We start from the raw sequence: 23,248 nt of genomic DNA, 5'->3' as shown, positions 1-23,248 counted from the left end.
CCTTGTTCATCGATGATACTGTTCAAGTACGTGAAGGTTTTCACCTTTTCCAGAGCTCCTCTATCAACTGTGATCGGGTTGGCGTTCTCCGTATTGTATTTGAGGATCTTGCTTTTTCCTTTGTCAATGTTGAGGCCTACTGATGCAAAGGCTTCTGCCACACTATTTGTCTTCACCTGCATTTTTTTATGAGTGTGGGATAGAGAGGTTAGTTCATCTGCTTGTTGGCTAATGTTAATTAAAGGTTATGGACCTAAATTTAGTCCTGGTTTACGCTCGTCATTGGAACTATACTGCTTTAGTTAAGGGTTTTCCTTTGGTTAATCTTAGCATAATGTTAAAATGTAGTATATGGAGTTGTAAATGATCAGCATTCATCGAACGGTGACAATAGATAGAGAAAAGATTGAGGGACATTTGAATGAAAGCCAACGACTCATTTTCTGTTGAATGATGCTCAAATCATCGCTCTAAATAAACCTTAATTGTACAAAATGGGATTTTTAAATTGAGTCAAAGAGTCAATAATGGAACCTTTGTCAATACTTCTAACAGCTTCAATCAAAAACTGATCTTAGTTGAACTACCAGTAGAAACCTAGGGACATTGCACGATTGTTTCGTCTCCGCATGGGATATATCAGCATTACGTATTCACGATTCCACCACTGCAAACTGAGTCAAGAACTTTCAGCCTCGCATGAAAATGTACGAATTCTAGACCGCTGATGCGGCGCCCTACAATGTTAATTTCTAATTTCAGTCATTTCAAGATATTGTCAAACCCTCGACCATTGCATACGTTCGGTAACTGTCTAATATGCAACGTGGTTGAACTTTACTGATCAACGTTCTTCACCAGATCTCCAGGTATCGCATCGTGGACCTAGTCACTAGAGTGCATGTGATAAGTCTAAAACTGGTGTTTAGTTGACTACATAGTTGATATCATTCCACTATGAAAATTCAGGGAATAATCACATTATAAAATTATTTTCATAGAACAGAAAGTTATTTCAATATAAACACAACTATTTCTTTTTATAGTTGAATTCATGAGTCAATTGAAGCCAAACCACCATCCCATTGTGGGATTCCTCAGCAGTGTGCAAATAGTTGTTTCAATATTTTCATCAAATGAATCAAAATTCAAAATAAGGAACTATTTAGATAACATTTTCGGTACTGAACTGATATTAGTTACGGAGTTGTTGAAAACTGCAAAGCATAATGAGAGTTATTTCAGGTAAAACCGAATTATAACTATGAGGTAATTAGTAATCAACAAGTTGTTTCAAGGCTCCTGTATATGTACCGAAACAGATTGATGTCTATGAAATATAGATAACTAAATCCTGGAGGCCAAAGGAGAAGAGGAAGACCAAAGAACACATTACGCCGAGAAATGGAGACATACATGAGAAGAATAAATAAAAGCTGGATAGAACTAGAAAGGAAGGCCCAGGAAAGAGTGGGTTGGAGAATGCTGGTCGGCGGCCTATGCTCTATTGGGAGTAACAGGCGTAAGTAAGTAAATTTCTTGACAAAAACCTACGCTAAAAGTTGAGGTTAGGGATAAGATTTAAGATACAGAATTAGAATATAGAGTTCAGGATTTAGGGTTTGAAATGGGATCAGAGGTTAGAATGTACAGTTTCGGATGAGCGTACATAGAAATTAAATCCTAACACTCAAACGTAAATCATAATCCTAACATTACAAATCATTAATCTATACATATTTAATCCTGATTCGCTGAACAATATCTTGCTCCTGATTAGCTTACTCCTGAAAATTAGATACACCCTATTAGCTAAAAATGAGTAGAAATTTTCCCAAGGTCAATCCAAAAGTTATTTAAGCTCGTCGATAGGATGACTAAACCGTACCATATTTTCCATATCACCAGTGGTTTAGCGGTTAAGCATTTACGCGTGAGACCGACAGGTCCTGCGTTCGAATCTCACGAGGCAGAATCTTGGATACGCACTGATAAGGAGTCCCGCAATAGGATGAAACGGTCGTCCAGTGCTCCCAAGTTTTTCATGGTGGTCTAGCTTCCATTGACTCATGATCTCAACTATCAAGAAGAAATACTGCAGGTACATCCGGCTGACGAGTCCCAAATAGGACGAAACGTGCGTCCTGGATTCCACTGCTAACCACTATCCACCTTTGCTTATAAAGCTTGTGACTTCAGGCAATATCTAGGCACTCCGCACAGGATACACATATACCAACAAGAGACTGACCAGTTGCAGTCCTAGACATCAATGGGAAGATTCAAACAAACAATATTAAGTGAATTTAAACTTCACTCCATCGCACAAACAGGTGGCTACCAGGAATCAGTGGCCGAGTGGATAACGCGATGGCGTTTGAAGCGATTGGTACTGGATTGGAGTCCCAGAGTGAACAACAAGTCTGAGATTCAGGTACATCCAGTTGACGAGTCCTAAATAGGACGAAGTGTTGCGCGTCCTGGATTCCACTGCTAGCCACTATCCATCTTTACTTACAATACTAAGTGAAGTTACATAAATCTTTTTCAATGTCATTAACCAAACAATCAAATTATACAATACAAATGATTTATAACAATCAATTACAACTTACCAATGATGCTCTTACCATTGAAGAATTCAGTTTAGATGTAATTCGTTTATTTTGAATCCTTATTGACTGTTTCCTCTCATCGGTTAACTTCTTTTGGGTAACTTTAGGATAGTGATGATGATTATTACTATTAATAGTAGTAGTATTACATAATAATTTAAAATAATCAGATGATATTGGATTTATTTGTTTGGATAAAGATTTTCGATTGATGGTAAATTTGATTATATTATTCGTAGTGGAAGATTTGTGCGAGAGTGGTGTTTCATGTGACCTTGAAAAGTGTATAAATAAAAGAAAAAGAAAAAAAGAAACAAAATCATGGAAGGATAAAGGATAGAGAGATTAAAAAGGGATAGGGAATATGTGTGTGTGTGTGTGAGGGAGGGAGAGAGAGAGAGAGAGGGGAGATGAGTGAATTGGTAGTGTTTGTTTTTTTACAGTAAAACATTTACGAAAAAAAAGAAAGGTGTAAAATGTACTTTCTTTCTTTCATTTATTTATTTATTTATTAAAAGAAATAAGTTTTATGAACGTATCCACTAGGTATTGCTTGTTTCAATCTTCCCATTGATGTTTTAGCACTGTAACTGGTCAGTCTCTTATCGGCATATGTGCATACTGTGCGTATTGCATAGATATAGCCTTCATTCATAAGCATTATAAGCAAAGATGGATAATGGCTAGCAGTGGAATCCAGGACGCGCGTTTCGTCCTCTTTGGGACTCGTCAGCTGGGTGTGTCCAGAGTGAACAGCAACTCTAAGATGCAGGTACATCCAGTTGACGAGTCTCAAATAGGACGAAGTGTCGCGCGTCACACTGGATTCCATTGCTAGCCACTATCCATCTTAGCTTATAAATTTATGAACGGTTCATTATTCTAACAGTAGAAATAATGCACGTAAATACGGGTGCTTTTCGGGTAAATGATATTACTGGATTATGCTAAAATCACAAATCGATTTAAATAAGACAATTATTGACAACCTAGAAGATCCGTGCGGTCGTCTAATTTTATTAACTAACTTCCAGAGGATATTAACGGAATTCTAGTGAGAAGTCATGACCAGTGGAATTAAATCATGTTGGATGTGAAGAGGATGATCACTGAAGATAATACAAGTTGGTTACCCAATATCGTGTATTGGATATCGGTTCACTGGTCTAGAGGTGAGGCGTTCACACGTGAGATCAAAGGTACTTACTCGAATACTTGGATTGGAAGTCTTGGATGCACACTGTTGAGGCATCCTGTACTGGTGTGATACAACCGTCCAATGTTTCCAGGTTTTCAATAGTTTGTTGTTTGCTTGTATCTTCCCATATTTGTTTAAGACTGCAATTAATCAGTCATTTGTTGGCATATGTGCATACTGTGAGGATTACCTCGATATTACCCTAAGTCACAAGCTTTTTAAGCAAAGATGGATAGTGACTAGTACTGGAATCCAAAACGCACGTTTCATCAACTCTGGGATGTAGATACATCTAGCCAAAAAAACGAGTCTCAAATAGGACGAAACGCATCATGTATCTTTGCTTATAACAAGACATCTCTTAGATTTCTCTTTATATATTTATTAGAAGGTGCATCAGCCTCGTGACTTCCAAAAAATTTCGACTTTCATCATGAGGCGTCATAATTATTCCTTCAACTCTCAGGGCAGAGTTTAAATAGTTTGAATTAATTTTTTCTGGTTAGCGTTTTTTTAGCGAGTTAGCTTTTCTAAGGGATGGGGTCGCTAACCCCATGCCCAACCCTCCTCCTTTACCAGGGCTTAAGACCGGCAGTAACCCTAGAAGAGCTACAGGTAGAGTTTCATATATATTTATTACTATCTTGATATATCCAAATGAGAAGTCTTACATTATAAAATTAAATCTACATAAATAATAAATGGAAACTTACTTCTTTGTCAAATATGAAACTGGATTAATATTAGTTGAATAAGATATTTGTGGACTAAGTTTAAATTTGGCAGCATCTTTGATGATAAATGTATATAAACAAAAGAAATTAAAAGTCAAGTTAATCTGAAAATAAATAACCACATAAGGTGTGTTATGTCCCGAATAAGGATAAAGAACGGTAACTGCTGGGATCGATTTATGAACTAATACTATGTATATAATTTCTATCGTATAATTGCTAAATAACTGGACTATTCATATTCATATCCCCCTTATTGTGAGCTTTATTTTGACTTATGAACGATTATCATACGATTTACCGTTGTTGAGTTATGTCCTGTTTGTCACTTACTATGTCCCCAAGTTCACAGCCACTTTGGGTTGAATCTTGTTATTTTCTATTTCATGGTACGATGTGGTCAGTCTGTTTGGTATATAAACCCAGTATATGTGAGAATAATGATTCATATTGCAGGGTCTGTTATTCATGTTCTGAACTTAACTGGCTAAGCTAGGTAGAAGTAGGACCGACAAATGCTCTAGACTGCTCGTATGGGTTTCGTGTGTCACTGATCCAATCGATAATTCGCTGCTCTCTGATTGGCGATCTTATCACGCTGAACATTAACAGGACATCCACTCGGTCACGAGTTATAACAAGATATTAAAATATAAAATTAAAATCAGAATGGGGTTTTGTGAATATTGTAGTAATTTTTAATATTTGAATTCATGAGTCGATTAATACCTAGACCACATCATGGAAAACCTAGAAGCACTAGACAATCGTTTCATTCTAATATGGGACTCCTAAGCAATGTGCATCCACGACCTTGCATGACGGACTCGAACCTAGGTTGTCGGTATCGCGGGAGAACGCTTAACCTCTAGATCGCAGATCCTGGGTCCAAGTCCCACGTGCAAGATCGTGGATGCGCATTGTTGAGGAGTCCCATACTAGAATAAAACGATTGTTCAGTGCTTCTGGGTTTTCCATGATGTCAGTGGATTTGTAGTTCATCCACCTTCCAACATTCCATGTATACGGTACCATACATTTCTGAGCATTTTTCCGTCTACCTAGTAGGTAACTGATGCATAAAAGAGCATAGTTTTCACTGTTGATTTTATTTCAAGGCGTAAAATTTCAATGTTATAACTAGAAAACTGGCTATGCTGATACTGTTTTAACTGATTAGCCAACTAGTAAATTTGAGCATTCATCGCTGTAATATACACAGCATTTCTGTTTAGTCCACAGTCTTACTGCTTTCACTTGACAATCAGGAACCATTGAAATTCCTCAATCCTATTGTTCTTACTGAAGAAGGTGGCACTGTTAAAATCTCCACGACGCAAATTGAGAACATGAGACTAGTGTAATGAAGTTTTATTGACTTCTCAAAGACTCGTTGTCAAACAAGTCCCATAATCGTATCCTCCTTAAGCCACAATACAATCATTCATAAATCAAACTTCACACACACACAATAACATCACACAAGGGAGAAATACATAGAGTTACTGTAATAAATACGGAATACAGTCCACCTAAATTAATACAGGGATGAGAGTTTAAATACGTCATTATTAGCGATTCCTTAAAATCAAAGCAATTAAAGAATAGATTCAATCTATAAGCCACTGAAGGATCTAATTGTCTACCAGACAAGGGAGATAAAAAGGACTACTATGATAAATTAACACAAACTGACATACTGAATTTTTCTGTTTCAGGTGAAGCAGACGTATCTTTTCTATACAAAAAAGAAGGCAGATGAACAAAGAACACTTAATGAAAGAATATAGCAGACAAGATTATTCTATCTATCAATATGATTCATTTAGTATTGTTTGTTTGAAACTTCCCATTGATGTTTTAGCACTGCAACTGATCAGTCTCTAATTGGCATATGTGCATCCTGTGCGTATTGCATAGATATAGCCTAAATTCACAAGCATGGTAAGCAAAGATGGATAGTGGCTAGCAGTGTATTCCGGGACGCGCGTTTCGTTTTATTTGGGACTCGTCAGCTGGATGTTCCTGCATCTCAGAGTTGATGTTCACTCTGGGACTTGAATAGGACGAAACGCGCTTCCTGGATTCTACTGCTAGTCACTATCCATCTTTACTTATCAATATGATGTTATAGCTATTACTTAACTACTCAAGTATCGATAAGTGATTGACTCAAATGTGAAATCACCATTCACTGTCGAGGCATGATGAGAAACTAACAAGTTACTAAGTATCTGGAATCAGTCACATGAACGTTTGAAATGAAGGTGTACCAGGCTCAAATCTTAGTGTGATCATGTACACTAGGATGAAGATAGACTCAACTGACGAAACCCAAATGGAATGAAATGCGCGTAGTGTATTCCAGTGCAAGCCATTACACTATCATTCCTCTCTTTGTAGAAATCATCAATTAAGGAATTACCAAGGTTAATCAACGACGATGTGTTATACGTATTATTACTAATCCTAATGAAAAGAGGTTTGAATTGCCGATTTGTTTGTCAGAACTACGATGCAATCAAACCGAATATCTATTCATACTTGAAAAATAGGCACTTAAGATCACGAACAGACCTAGATATTTGTTTTGTCTTATAAAAGTACTTCTTAGTAATGTCCATTCACGACGTATTCAAAGAGATCTGAGGCAAAGTACTTCAGGTCTCATATCGAACGTCTAATCTTTAGATCACTGAGTTAGTATCCAATGATTTACATGTATAAACTCAATCGATTTATAATATTGTGAGACCACATTTCATTGTCTTCGGTGTGCAACTGCCCTTTATTTGATACAGTTAACCTCCTATGGTTATGGTTTTTCAGCAGAACTCTAGGAATTACCTCATAATCCCCAATGGGGTAGCGGTTACAAATTACGGAAGAAACTCATAGCAAGACCAAATAAATGCTCAGTGGTTCTTGGTTTCTCATAGATGTCAAAATTAGGTCATTCTATGATCTCAATAACAGTGAACAATCTTAACAAAGCCCCTAATTGAAAATAAGCACATTAGAATTTGAGTAAAATTTTAAGTTAACAAACAAGGTGTTTGTAGACTCACTGAATCAGTGGCTCTGAATTTCGACGTAACAACGAAGCTGATGAAACATCTAAAATAAATAAATAAAACTTTAGAGAAAAGTTAAAGTCAGTCAACTATAACGTCAGACCAGGCACATATATGCATCATTCCAAGTTGCCATACCTCGTAAGCACAACAAGATTCATAGTAGTTTGGTGGTGGTAATATATAAAAGAGAGGTTGTATATAAGGATATAGTATAGGAAGGAAGAAAGATATGAAGCAATTTTAATCTCAAGGTTTAAGGGAAGATAAAGAGTGTATACACCTGCTCCATTGTAATCGATTCTGAGCCATGTCACACAGAGTCTCCAACCATTGGTTACCATAGTCACACGGACCCCAACCAAGTAGTCTGCATCTACCAGCATGGCTCAGGCTAGAAGTTAGTGACTTCAAAGACTGATGCCACGTTTTGGTTTGGCCGCCCCTAACTCTCTTCCAACCATCCCCGATACTAGTCAGCATTGAGCGTCGTGGTAATCGGTGTTCAGACATACATAACACGTGGCAGGATGATTGATTTTTATTGTAAAGTATTTTCAGTAATCTCGTGAATCCTAATCTTGTGAATTATATAGATTGATATGATGACTGACGAAATGTACCACAAAATAATTGACTAGTAAAGTTTGGACCATGGTTAACTACTGCTTTTCTCATAGTCTCAAAGTTATAAGATCGATCCTTAGCAAGATCGTGGATATACAATCGTGTGAAATGGTTTCCTTGGACGAAAAATGGCTATCTCCAGCAGTTTCTAGGTTTCAACAGTTGTCTTGCTATAATTCGTTTGAGATGTAAACCATAATATTCACGAAAACTCATGAAAATCATTTACACTAAGAATAAAATAAGATTTCCAATATTACACAAAATTAGTAATGGTTCGAGTTATTCTGTTGTAGATAACATATTGCCACTCAAAACCAAAGGTACTGGGTTCGAATCCCGGTGTTATTATTTCTCTTATTACGACCCAGCTATTCCTATCGCTTAGTATTCTTGGACACTAACTTAGTCGACAAAGTCCCCAAAAATCACAGCACGGTTGAACAGGAACGAAATCACATTCCAAATAACAAGGGTAGGGGGAAGTACGATTAACAATAAGAAACACGTTACTATATTTATAGTTTTTACATGAAAAGATTCTAGAGTCTTCTACAAGTATCTACTAACGCTAATTCGTTACAAAATAGTCAATCAGCGTACCCCAACACAATCCTACGCAGAATATGCTTTAATCTAATCTGTATCTCTCTAACACTCGAAAAGGAACATCAACTTTACAATGCCGGTAAACATCTAGTTTTATATAGTTGAGATCATGAGTCTATTGAAGCTAGACCAACAATAGAAAACCTGGAAGCACTGAACGGCCGTTTCATTCTATTGTGGGACTCCTCAATGGCAATGCGCATCCATACTATAAACAAACTATCATTTATCTCAACTTCAACTACATTTTCCATATTATGAATATACACAAAGTATAAAATAACTCCATATTTACAAACCATTAGATGGTAATAAACAATTAAGAATACTTTCAGCATTGATTAATGGTAAACTACATCTTTGATTACAACGACGTAATAATATACATGTTTGTATTAAAATTTTAATTGGATCCAAAATGATTTGATCTTGTTTATGAATTCGATTTGGATCATTATCAATTATGTATGATGGATTCACTTTTCTATAATTGGTTTTATGAGATAAAGTTGATGATGACGATGATGATGATGCTGATGCTTCTTCTGCTGGTGTTGACGATGATGATGATGATGATAATGATGGTAATTTGATGGTCGATGAGTGAATATTATGGATAGGATCCATTGTAGTTGTTGTTGTTAAGTGTGTTCTAGTTTGTAACTGATTATATTGATTATTACTTAGATTTAGTTGTTCATTATAATGAGTAGGAGATTTTATATTCTTGTATTGTGAAATCATCTTTAATAAGATATCATCATTAGTTCGTTTCAGTGGATCAGGTCCTATATAACCAATACAAATAGCATATAATGTATAAAGTCCACCAGATTTCATTAAAGCTTTACGTCCAGAATCTAAAAAGATGTAAGGTAAAAAAATACTATAATCAGAAGGCGGTTTATTGTGGAGATTTCAATATTTTCATAGTTGAAACCATGAGTCAATTGAAGCTAGACCATCATGAAAAACCTGGAAGTATTGAACACACACACGAACAAATACAGACGAAGACAGCAAATGTAGCAGCAGCCTCTTCATCAATAGGCCTCAACATACACAAAGGGAAAAGGAAGATTCTCAAATACAATACGGAGAACACCAACCCAATCATACTTGATGGAGAAACTCTGGAAGAGGTGAAAGCATTCACGTATCTGGGAAGCATCATTGATAAACAATGAGGATCGGATGCAGATGTAAAGGCGAGGATTGGCTAAGCAAGGACCATATTCCTTCAATTGAAGAATATATGGAACTCAACACAACTGTCAACTAACTTCAAAGTGAGAATCTTCAATACGAACGTCAAGACAGGCCTACTGTATGGAGCGGAAACGTGGAGAACTACTACGACCATTATCAAGAAGGTTCAAGTATTTATAAACAGTTGTCTACGCAAAATACTCAACATTCATTGGCCGGATACTATCAGCAACAGCGTTTTATGGAAGAGGACGAACCAGCTTCCAACTGAAGAGGAAATTAGGAAAAGACGTTGGAAGTGGATAGGACATACACTGAGGAAATCATCAAACTGCATCACGAGGCAAGCCCTGACTTGGAATCCGGAAGGGAAACGGAAAAGAGGAAGGCCAAAGAACACATTACACCAGGAAATAGAAGCAGATATGAAAAGGATGAATGTTAACTGGGAATAACTGGAAAGGATTGCTTTGGACAGGGTTGAATGGAGAATAATGGTGGGTGGCCTATACTACTTAACGAGAGGTAACAGGCGTAAGTAAGTAAGTACAATAAAAGATACATCGACAGTTAATACGTTAAATATAAGCTTATAATTAGAATAATATATGCGTCATAACTATAAAATGCAAATAGATATAATCGGTCGTACAGAAACCAAATCACGACATTATGACTCATTGTCGAACATCAATTGAATAGAACTCGTCACTATACATCAACTTCATTGACTATGAATAAGCATTTGACAATGTAGATAGGAGGACATTCTGAAACCTTCTCCGACACTATAGTGTACTGAGAAATCATCAACATCATCCAGAAGTCATACGAAGGACTATACTGAAAACTTATGAGTCGATGACAGACAACAGATATATTCCAAGTGAGGAGAAAATACTGTTTACTCTCATTATTTCTTTATCTTCTGACGGCTGGCTGGATTATGAATACCTCGACATCGGGGGGGGGAAGCACAGAATACAATGTACAGCTTGCATAAAACTAGATGATCCAGACTTTGTAGATGACTTAGCTCCTCAACGACGGGTAACAGGCATACGTAAGTAAGTAATAAGAATTTTAAATCTTTTATCTTCTCTGAATATCTGCTTCCATATAACAGCTTCATCTAAGTAGTTATTAATGAAAACTTTTGAAGAAGTCTATCATAATGATTCTTCCTTCCTAATTCTAACCACTGTTACCAATACTAAAGTGTAAACATTGACTTACTAAGCATAATGTATGATTTACTGGCGAGATTATTATTTATGGATGAATCAATAAGATTTCAGATGGTGAGTGTTGTATTTTAGCACGAAATTCATTCATCCACATGACTGAATCATATTTTAGCATCATAGTTGTTGTCAGTTGCTGGTGAAAAGCTTAAGTCTAGTTCCTAACCCTTAACTTTTAACTCGAAATCCTAATTCTGTCTTCATTTGACTCTAGTGAATAGTTGAATTGTCACTTAAGCATCATTCAAACGTCATTCATAAACTATAATCTCGTCAATTCACTAACTTGAATGAATATAAAAGCTTAAAGCCTGTAGATTGTATTCAAAGCTTTATCACATCAGTAGTGAACTGATAGATATATTATATAGTTGAGATCATGAGTAAATTGAAGCTAGACAACCATGGAAAACCTGAAAGCACTGGACGGCCGTTTCGTCCTATTATGGAACTCCTCAGCAGTGTGCATCCACGATCCCGCACCGCGAGATTCGAACCCAGGACCTATCGGTCTCGCAAGCAAGCACTTAACCGATAGATCACTGAGACGGCATCCAACGGTGTTAATGTCTAACTTCAACCAATCCACGAAATTAAGCGACCATTCACCATTGTCTCCAGTGAGTTGATATCTCCCAACAGACCTGGTTGAACTCCACTGGTTACTACTTCTCACTAGAACTCCAGGAAATACCTCGTGAAGCCAGTCACTAGTGAGCATATGATCATTATCAGAAGGGGGTTTTGTGGAGATTTCAACTATATAAAATCAGTAAAATCTCCACAAAACCCCATTCTAATAATAATAGATATACACAAAAACATTTTGTTGTTGATTATTAACTTGATCCTTCATATGATATAGTAAGATGTGTTACACATTCTATACTATCAAAACACTTTCTTTAGATTTCACTACTGATACAAGTAACAAGATGGATGAATAAGGTAAGTGTTCTTACTTACTTACTTACTAAAAATTTTTATTTTTATTTAAACACACAAATATTGGTACAAGGGAGCGACAGATATATATGCGCAACACAAATCTCATTTGATTTGTGTGAGGGCTGTGATACTGCCCAGGTGCCCAAACTGAATCAGGTAGTTTTATTAGGGAGCCACACATGTAGCCTTTGACCTAAAGGTCTGATCCACAAGGCAGTGGAGCATCGTAAGGAGATGCAGTCCCATGGTAGCCGGTGACCAACATTAGGTTCATACGCCATTTATTCCCTCAGGATACTGGAGTCAGCCCATGTGCACCATTGGTTTGGAATGAGGGTTTTCCAACTCCCCTAGATGGACTCGCCGTGTCCACCAACACGGTTCAAGCTCCTGCCGGACATTCGCTTTTCGTCCTCTTAATTTCGTAAACAACACCCCCGCCACGAGAAGGCAGTGAGTAGGACTTCCCTAGCAGAGGCTATATACGCGTGACCATGTGAGAGCATTTCGATAGGGAGAGCAGACTCTACCAACTCTCGGCCGTACCAGGGCATTTGGGGGCAAAACACTCTAAAAGAAACTAGCATACATATATAGTAATAAATATAAATTCATCCAACAACAAAAAAACAACAACTTTAAATTACGTATTCCTGTCAATCGTTTTAAACAATTCAATAAGCTTCTTTGTAAATCAATCCAATCCCAATGTAAATCACATCGATGTATATCAAGAAATAAATCCAGAAGTAATGGAACTGCATGATTATTATTAGCACGTACAGCATTATTCTCTGTTGAAGAAAGAAAAAGAATGGAGTTTCGACGACAACAACAACAAGGACAATAACAATAACAGAAATAATATTAAAATTGACATATTGAATGATAGGCCTCCATTTTGAATATCTACTACTTGTCTTGTAATGTGTGTTACTGATATAGACAGATATAAGTAGTATGTATCATTAATAGAAAGTGAAATCCCTGAATGACATATGGTTAAGAAGATTGAAGAAAAGAGAATGTGAACAGTGTTATGTAGTAGCGAAGACATAAGTACGGGTAACTTGCAGGACCTATTATTGGACTATTATTCTTATTGTATAACTATTCAGTAACTGGATTATCTATATCTATATTCATCTTATTGTAAGCTTCATTTTGACCTATTGGTTATTATTGTATGATTTACTGTTCCTAAGTTATACTCAGTTTATTGATTATTGTCTCCCACGCTTACAGCCTCATTTGGCCTGGTTCTGTACAAATATTATTTTCTATTTTACGGTGTGGTGTGGTCTGCCTGTCTATTATATAAACAAAGTATGCTTGAAATAAACGATTTGCATAGATTCGTATTGCCGAGGCTGATATTGGTGTTTTGGACTCAAGTGGACGGGTTGGGCGGATAAGGACCAATAAGGACGCTAGATTACTCATACTAATCGGACGTCATTGTCACAGTGTGAGGGTCGTAGAAGTCGTATTCTATTGGTGGATAATTTACGCGAATTACGTCCTTGTAAAATTCGTAAGGTCATAACGAATCAGCGACGACCTTGATCAAGTCATAACAATTGGCTATAGCCTAGGTCAAATCATAACAAACAGTGACTGATTTGTATGGAAATGAAGGAATAATGAAGTCTGAGACAATAGACTGATATTAGGCAAACGAAGTATTGACTGTATAGTTCTCAGATTTTATTAAGAGATTCTATAATTTTATGTTTAAACACAATCCATTGTCCTCACCCGTGTTCTCATTCGTTACAGTCTTATATTAATTAAACATAGACAATCAGTCACAACATAGAACTTGTATGGATGTAAATGGGCTCAAGCTGCTATGCGGGACTATAATTTGTGAACGAGCCAATCAGAAGCGTTTGTGGGATTTCAAGGTCGCGGCACAAATTTCAGTTCCTGATGCTCATGTACGATCGGTTCACAGAGGATTTTAGAGAAGACTTAAAAATTAGGCGGCTACAACAAATGAAACTACTAAGACGTTCCTGTCTTTGTTATTACGAGTATTAAATGACTTGTAGACCTTGTGCAGACTACCGTGATGTTGTCTTTCGATGTAATATATGCTGAAGGAAGACGTTTGCTATAATAGGAACCTTTATCGCTCGATCCAGATTGAGACTAAGGCGTATAATAATGGTTGCCTCGGACTGTATAATAAAAGCGCCAGTAACATTGGCTGCAATAATCGCAGATGTTACTGAAGCTTCGACTGTGCAGTGGTATGAGTATTATAGGGACATTATTATAGAGATATAAAAATGATAAACTTACACAATCGGAGTACACACAAATAATAGTGAGGCTATGTGGTCAAAGCTGAGAGGGTTTTTATGACCTTATCATGGTTCCAGAGACCAACTATTATGGAGCCATATGGATGAGTTCCTCTACATTATGCATTACGATTTTCGAACCTTTGAATCTATTTCTAACCTTGACAAGATTTCGGACCATATAAAAAAAGTGTATCCACTTTAATTATTTGGTTTCGTATAATATATTTTTACTTCATACTGACTATGTTTTGATTGGCTAGCATTCCTCAGGGTCACTTAAGATTCGTTCAAAGGTCGTCCACAAATTATGGTCTCGCAAGTTGCTATATTCCATAAGCACACTGATACAAAACCGTTAGGTAAAATCCCATAACAGTAGAGTTATGTTATATCCCCAAGAGATTTATGAATGGTAACTTTGAGAACTATTTATGAACCAATATGATATGTATATTTCCTATTGTATAATTAATAAGTAACTAAACTATTCATATTCATGTTCCTCTTATTATAAGCTTCATTTTGACCTATAGACTATTATTATATGATTCACCATTCATGAGTTATCCTCAGTCTATTAATTACGGTCCTCCACATTCACAGCCACTTTGGGCTGAATCTTGTACAAATGTTATTTTCCAATTTATGGTACGATGTGGTCTGTTTGATTATTATATAAAGTCAGTATGTTTGAAATAAATGATTCATATTCCAGAGGCTGTTATTGGTGTTCTGGACTTAACTGGCTGGGCAAGGCGGAAAGCAGGATGGATAAGTGCTCTAGACTGCTCGTATGGGTTTTGTGTGTGATTGGTTCGATCAATAAATCGCTGGTCTCTAATTGGTGACATCGCCACGTCATATATTAACTAGGCACGCAGACAGGCTACAAGATATAACCATTGCCGGCACAAAATATAACGAGTTAGTAACAGTATCAATGGTAATACAAAAGATTATGCATTCAAGAAAGGATTCGGTAAGTAAATACGAATTAGCAAAATGAAAACGAAAAAAAAAACATAAGCAATTTAAAATCTCAGGATTTGTGGGAAAACAAAGAATGGATACATCTGGGCCATTGTAAACGGTTTCGAGCCATGTCATTCAAAGTCTCTAACTATTGGTAATGATAATCATGCGGATCTCAACCAGGGAGTCTTCATCTATAAATACAGCTAAGTCCAAATGTCTATGGATTGATGCCACGTTTTGGTTTGTCATTGATTAAACGTGTATATTATTGAGTTAAGTAAATGTTTAATTCTTCATCACTCATGAACGTATAACTTAGGGATGAACCTCAAACAAATATGACGAATTTCCAATCATTTCTCAGCCAATCAGAAAACACTCTATATAAATGGATAGCTTACAGAAAAGAAAACGATAATGTTGCAAAGTGTGAATCGAACTACTGAGTGAATGAATGTCTTCTACAGGTTACTTTGCCTACAAAGTCAAAGAAACAACGACATGTCAATTCGTTATTATGAATATAGATTAACAATCTTCTTAAATCCACAAAAGGTTCAAAACAGATTTTCAGGAATCTTCATATTGTTGCTAGTTTGAACTACATATTCAGAATAAGGGTTATGTGTTTAAGTTTGTGTTATATCTTGTGGCTGAGTGGATGCCTAGTTAATGAATAACGTGATAAAACCGCCAATCAGAGAGCAGCGAATTATCTATTGGAACAGTGACACACAAAAACCGTATGAGCAGTCTAGAGTGCTTACCGGTCCTGCTTCTGCCTAGCCTAGCCAGTTAAGTCCAGAACACCAATAACAGCCTCTGTGGTATGAATCATTGTATTTCAAACATACTGAGTTTATATACCGAACAGACTGACCACATTGTATCAATAAAATAGGAAATAACATTTGTACAAGATTTAGCCAAATGTGGCTGTGAATGTGGTAGGCAGCAATTAATAGACTGGGGATAACTCAGGAATGGTAAATCGTACAATAATAGTCCAAGGGTCAAAATAAAGCCCACAATGAAAGAACATGAATATGAGTAGTTTAATTATTTAGCAAATATACGATAAAAACATATATATGCATAATACTGGTCCATAAATGGATGCTAAAGTTACCATTCGCTATTGTTATCGGGGCATAACAGTTTTAAGTTTTCATCACGAGATGACAATGGTTATGATGTAGAAACCCTCTATATCCATATAGATGAATAAATTTCATTCAAAGAACACAAGATATGTGTTCTGATTAGTTAATTAAATGGTTCGGGCTAGAACTTAGGGATAGTATCGAATTCTTTGTTCATTGCAATTTACAGAGACAAGATTGGGGATTCGATATGTTGAACATCATTTTAAATGTTCTAAACAGTATGCAAAAGGTACTTCTACTTCTCAGCAGTACACCAGAGACTTTCAACCTAATATTCCAATCAAATATAGAAATTTAGAACCATAGATTGATTGAAATCAGACATTCACACCGTTAGATGCTGGCTCAGTGGTCTAGAAGCTAAGTGTCGGCGTGCGAGATCGTGGATGCGTACTGCTGAGGAGTCCCATATCACGACAAAATGGCCTAGCTTAGATTGACTTATGATTTCAACTTTGCTAAGTACACAAATAGACTTACTATATTTTATAAGACAATTCAATGTATTCACTAGAAGACGAAGTAATTTAACATTATGTTTTACCCCGATAGCAATCAATGTAGGTTTAGATGTAATGAATGATCTGATTGAATTGATTATATTGGGATTATTAAGTGAAACAAGTTTTGTAATCACATGATTATGTAACTTTGTTGATTCAGCCTGATCATTAAGAAATGTATCGTTTTCATTTTGATAAAGATATTTTAGCAATGCTTTCATTGATGCCATAACAATGACAATATATCTTACTGGACTGTTGATAATCAATTCATTCTCATTCGTATTGTCATCACTTGTTCTCAGTGTTGGTGATGACAACTGACTGTTGTTATAGAGATGATTACGGTATTCATTCATTGAATGATGTCCAGGGATATCAGTTGGCGACACTGTCGTCTTTCTTATTGTTAGTGGTGTTGTTGATGTCGTTGACGGTGACAATAATGAGTTCATCGTAGACGATTTCCAATATATATGTAGTCCAGATAATAAAGCAATTAATTGAATTAATAGTTTCATAACACCATTACGTCCTAATAAATATGAATTTGTTTTACCGCCATTTGATGCATATAAACAAATCATATGTAAAATAATATTTAAATTACGTCGTATAACTGATGAAACTGTTGGCATAGTTGCATCATGATGATGATGATGATTATGTAACATTTCACTGATAGTATGAATATGTTTAGCATTACTTTGAAAAGAATCTAAATTCATTGATGGATAACAGAAATTGAAATCGGATAGGTTCTTTAGATGTTTATCAAATCTGGAAGGAGTTTTACGTATTGATGAATTTAATAAAGCAACCTATAAATGTATGAGAGCAGTAAATTTGGAAATAAGACGTAATGAATGTATCGAAAGAATCATCAATGAATTTGTAGATTGTTTCTTGGTTTTTTAAGTGATTAGGTAGTTGTATACCGGACTACTCTATTGAAAAATTGGTAAACTTGACTTGTAAAATTGAACCAATCAGAAAAGAGCAGGTCATTTCAAGGTCACAGAGTGTATACTGGAACATAGTGGTGTCCAAAAAGAATTATCCACTAATGTCTTAAGTGAGTTACTATCTCACAACAGACCTAGTTCAGCCCCTTCTGAGTAGCTACTCAGTGAGTAGCTTCAAGAGGTATTTCCTGGAGCTCTAGTGACAAACAGTGACCAGTGGAGTTCAAACAGGTCTGTTGTGAGATAGTAACTCACTGAAGACACTAGTGGATGTGTCGCTCAATTTCCTGGATCGCTTGAAGCTAGACATTAACACCGTTGGATGCCAGCTCAGTGGTTTAGAGGTTGAGCGCTCGCGCGCGAAACTGATAGGCCCTGGGTTCAAATTTCGTGAGGTGGGATCGTGGATGCACACTGTTGAGGAGTCCCACAATAGGACGAAACGGCAGTTCTGTGCTTCCAGGTCTTCAATGGTGGTCTAGCTTCAATCGACTCATGATCTTAACTATTACAATTACTATAATATTCACAAAACCCCTTCTGATATCAAAGAGAATTAATTTTAATAATGATAACATTATAGAAAATTTAAACTAGGGTAACGAATAAGCGACAGGTTTTAAGATCATGAGTTTAGATTTTGTTTTAAAACTTGGTATTTAACGTCAGGACTATCATATATAGACAACTTTTGAACGATTATAAAGTGGCCGTAAGAAACGTCAATCACTTACACTAGCGTCAAAAGAGAGTTATAAGTTATTGTGAAGAATTAGAACTAGACGTAACAGTTAGGAGTTAGGGATAGGAATTGAAGTTAGAGTCTTCATCAGCTATAATGCTAAAATGTTACTTATCCATATAGATGAATGTGTTTTATGCAGAAATACAAAAGTTTCTATCATAAATCTAATTGATTCATCCATAAGTTTTAATTCTGCCGCTTTCTAATTAGAAATATAATAAATCAGAAGGGGTTTTGTGGAAATTTCAGTTTTATCATAGTTGAAATCATGAGTCAATTGAAAATAGACCACCATGGAAAACCTGTGTTCAAATCTCGCGAGTGCAAGATCGTTGATGCGCACTGCTGAGGAGTCCCATAATAAGACGAAACGGCCGTCCAGTGCTTCCAGGTTTTCCATGGTGGTCTAGCTTCAATTGACTCATGATTTCAATTATGAAAATAACCAATTTTCATCAAACCACTGAATATTTTGGCTTATCTAACAGATTCATCAAATCTTATAAATGAGACAGTTATTCAAACAAAAATTTTTATGAAAATTAGTTGTTTGTCAATAAATTTTTGCATACGTGCTACTTATATCGACATAAGTAGTATATAACGCTAGTGAGGAAGAAAATGTCTGGCAGCTGAAAATGGAGAAGAAAAGAACAGGAACAGAAAGCATTTGGTATGGAAACAAGAGAACAGTGAAGTTTGAGACGATTGACTGATATTCACATAAGAGACAGTCAAGTTTGAGACTATTGGTTGACATTTTGTAAATGAAGTATTTACTGTATGGTTCTCAATTTTCACTAATTTTATTTATTTATGTTTAAACACATAAACATTGGTACAAGGAAGCACCAGATATATATGTGCCACACAAATCTCATTTCATTTGTGTGAGGGCTGTGATACTGCTCAGGTGCCCAAACTGAAGCAGGTGGTTTTCTTAGGGGACCACACACGGAGACTTTGACCTAAAGACCTGATCCACAAGGCAGTGGAGCATCGTCAAGAGATGTAATCCCATGGTAGCCGGTGACCATCGATTGATTCATACGCCATTTGTTCCTTCACGATACTGGAGCCCATGTGCACGATTGTTTTGGAATCAAGGTTTTCCGACTCCCGTAGGTGGACTTTCCGTATCCACCAACCCGGTTAAAGCGCCCGACATTCGCTTTTCGTCCTCTCAATTACGTAAACAACACCCCCGCCACGAGAAGGCAGTGAGTAGGACTTCGCTGGCAGAGGCTATATACGCGTGGCCATGTGAGAGGATTTGGAGAGGGAGAGCGGACTCTCCCCAATCTCGGCCATACCACGGCATTTAGAGGCTGCGGTCTAGTGGTTAGTTTTTACTAAAAGATTATTTGATTATGTGTTCAAATACATTCGATTGTCTCCACTTGTGTTCTCATTCACTACGTAACAAACAGTTTGTGAAACATATTAATTTGTTATTTTTTGGTCATGATTTTGGAACTCTTTAATAACTTCTATAGACCATTCTTTTTAGATACAATGATGAATGAGTTCTCAACGATTCTATCAGTCAAACTCTAATGCTTAAGAATCTAAAACTAATTATTAATACAGAGTAACAGTACTTCATGTTCACTAACGAGTGGTAAGGAGAGTTTAGATTACCTGGTGTTACTTAACTGGTTATTATTGCTTTTGGTTTGCTGATTATGTTACCGGCAACAAGTTCATTGTATATTATTATTACTATCAACAATCAACCCTTTATTTGTGTTTAGAATCTAAAGATATCCTGTAAGTGCAGTCTTATTCACCTCATATTAGAGTGTAGATTAATAATGCTAAAGTATTGTTGTGTATCATTTTTAGTTATATCGAGTTCGACATAGTACTTATTCGTATTGTAAGATGGTGGTAGGAGGTAGTCGATAGAAAACGCTGAACCGAGCTTTCATCCTATTTGGTATTCATCAGCAAGGTGTGTCTGTAGTCTTTAAGGGACTGATACTCTCTAGTGTATTCGATCCTATGTCATCCAGGTTCATAGTAAGAGACGTTATCACTGAGATATTTGGGTCGCGACTGACCTCATGGGGTACTGAGACTTATTTGCAGAAGGTCAGTCGCGTCCTGAATACCTCAATGGTGACGTCTCTGACTGTGAGGTTGGATGACATGGAAGCGAATCCACTAGGGAGTATCAGTTCCATAAAGATTACATACACACCTTGATGATGAATGTCATATGGGATGAAAGCTCAGTTCAAGGTTTCCTGTCGACTACTTCCAACCACCACTTTACATCATAGCATAGTCCATGCGATGTCAGGCCACCTAGACCAGTGGCCATATTGCAACTTGATCTATAGAACGCGATGAGCACTAAGAAAGACTTGACACTGGTCAACACCTAATAATCAATCAATTCTAAACGCATTCGTATAAGAATAAGCTCGATCGTTCGTAAATGGTAAATATTATAGGTTCAACAGGAATTCGTTCTTAATCGTTTCTATTCAGATTTAATGGTGAGAATATCTATTTACCACGTACTTTAAGAATTGAATATTCAGCTGTGTTTTGGTCAATATTAGATTTCCATTCAATACCAACAAAACCCAAGGATGACTTTATTTCAAAAGAACCAATAAACCATTGGCAACAATCCATCTTTTCTAAATAACTTATGGTGAAATATACATATCAATCAAATCGGCATAGGATTCACATATGCTAAGACTAGTAACATTTTCATCCTGAGTATCCGGAAAGGATAATCCAAACCCCCTCGAATGAAGATGCAAATATCATATCCACTGAGTAGGCTGATGAATCACTGAACTTAATAGTGTAGTGAACAATGTATTGAGCGTTTGGAGTGAAATACACTGAGTTTAAGTCCCAATGAGGACACTGACACTTAGAGGCAAGTAAATCCAACCGACCAGTCTTAAACGGTACAAAACATGCGTCCTAAATTACACTGCAAGTCACAACTCATCTCCTAAACGTGAGTAGCTTAAAGCCATCATTAATGGTTATAAAATGCATAAATATTACATAGGCAAAACAAAATAATTCGTACTGACTTGAATTCTTAGTAGATGGATTGTAATTGGAATACAATGACTCAGTCTTGCTCGAATACCAAAACGTTTATCCATCGGACCAAGACGACAGAGTAACTAAAGTTTCATAAAAATTGTTCATTTCAGCACATTATGATTGTTAATAGAACATATTATCATTTCGTAACTTAATTAAGGCAACTAACTAATTAAATAAAGAAAAGCAATCAATATGTGACAAACATTATGGGACATTTGGAAGAACTTGAAAACATAGTGTTATATAATGCACATGACTTTGAGTCACTCAGAACTAGTGGACAAATTACAAACTAATCGACAGAATTCGATTAACACTAAATGACTAGACCAACACAACATTTAGTGATTAAATAGTTGTAACTACTTCTCATTTCTACAAGAGGTCATTCGCGATCCAAGTAGGTCAGTGGTAATGCCTCAAACTGTGAAATTGAATGAGGTAGGTAAAGATCTGATAAGGAACACTAGTTCTCTCAGGGTTACAGGCATAGATTACTGATGAGTGTCATATAGCACGACACAGTTCTAATGGAACAGGACAGTAGGTAATAATACCACAGTCACTGAATCTTATGTTGAGAAGATGAAAATGTCTTCAATAAAATCAACTATACCAATCACGAACAATATAGGGGTCAATCAACATACTATAAACTAAGATATGGCTTTTGTTAGTAAAATGTTTTGATGAATAATTACTTATGTAGATATATGTGACAGCTAAGAAATGCTGTCAGAAAAGAAATATGAGTGTCTTGAGAATATTTTAGGAACGTAGTCAAGTTAAGTCCAATGTGGTTTTTAAACATCTAGGAATAAACGAACGCGAAAACGTCATTTTGATGAAAACGTTGGTACGTCTATTAAGCATATTCGGCGACTAACTCATTGTCATACCACCTTGATTAGTGATTTGTTTTATAAGTTAAGTTCAATGACCAAAGTTTCTGTTTGGTCGCGTAACCGTATTTCGATTACCGAGTGTACGTTTACAGAGAGATGTAGTTTAGAAAGCGTTTGATGATTTAACTACATTGCCTTATAACAATATTAAATTCTAAAAATGGTTGCGGTTACTACATTTAGCGAGGAGTATTTTGAACATCATTAATACACAACATACAAAAAAATCTTACCTGATGTATTTTCAGTAAAAGTTCAACATTTGGAGTTTCTTCTGAGTATTCCGTGTAGAGGGCTTGAAACAGAGCTCTAGTAATCCCCTTTTGGATTAACAT

General features: G+C 36.3%; 1 protein-coding gene across 1 annotated transcript in view; it reads right to left on the bottom strand.

The window, feature by feature from the left end:
* Smp_125080 (Mername-AA217 hypothetical peptidase (M14 family)) overlaps positions 1–23,248 on the bottom strand; it is a gene marked incomplete at both ends in the record, with an annotated part of 48,350 nt that extends 25,102 nt beyond the window's left edge. Inside the window, 5 exons of the mRNA XM_018799442.1 lie at positions 2,616–2,889; positions 4,527–4,602; positions 17,192–18,035; positions 21,990–22,085; positions 23,147–23,248. Coding sequence (XP_018646620.1) covers positions 2,616–2,889; positions 4,527–4,602; positions 17,192–18,035; positions 21,990–22,085; positions 23,147–23,248 — 1,392 coding nt within the window. The remainder of the gene's footprint in view (positions 1–2,615; positions 2,890–4,526; positions 4,603–17,191; positions 18,036–21,989; positions 22,086–23,146) is intronic.

Source organism: Schistosoma mansoni (genome assembly GCF_000237925.1).
Source record: "Schistosoma mansoni, WGS project CABG00000000 data, supercontig 0148, strain Puerto Rico, whole genome shotgun sequence".
Taxonomy (NCBI): domain Eukaryota; kingdom Metazoa; phylum Platyhelminthes; class Trematoda; order Strigeidida; family Schistosomatidae; genus Schistosoma; species Schistosoma mansoni.
This window is presented reverse-complemented; position numbering and strand designations above follow the sequence as displayed.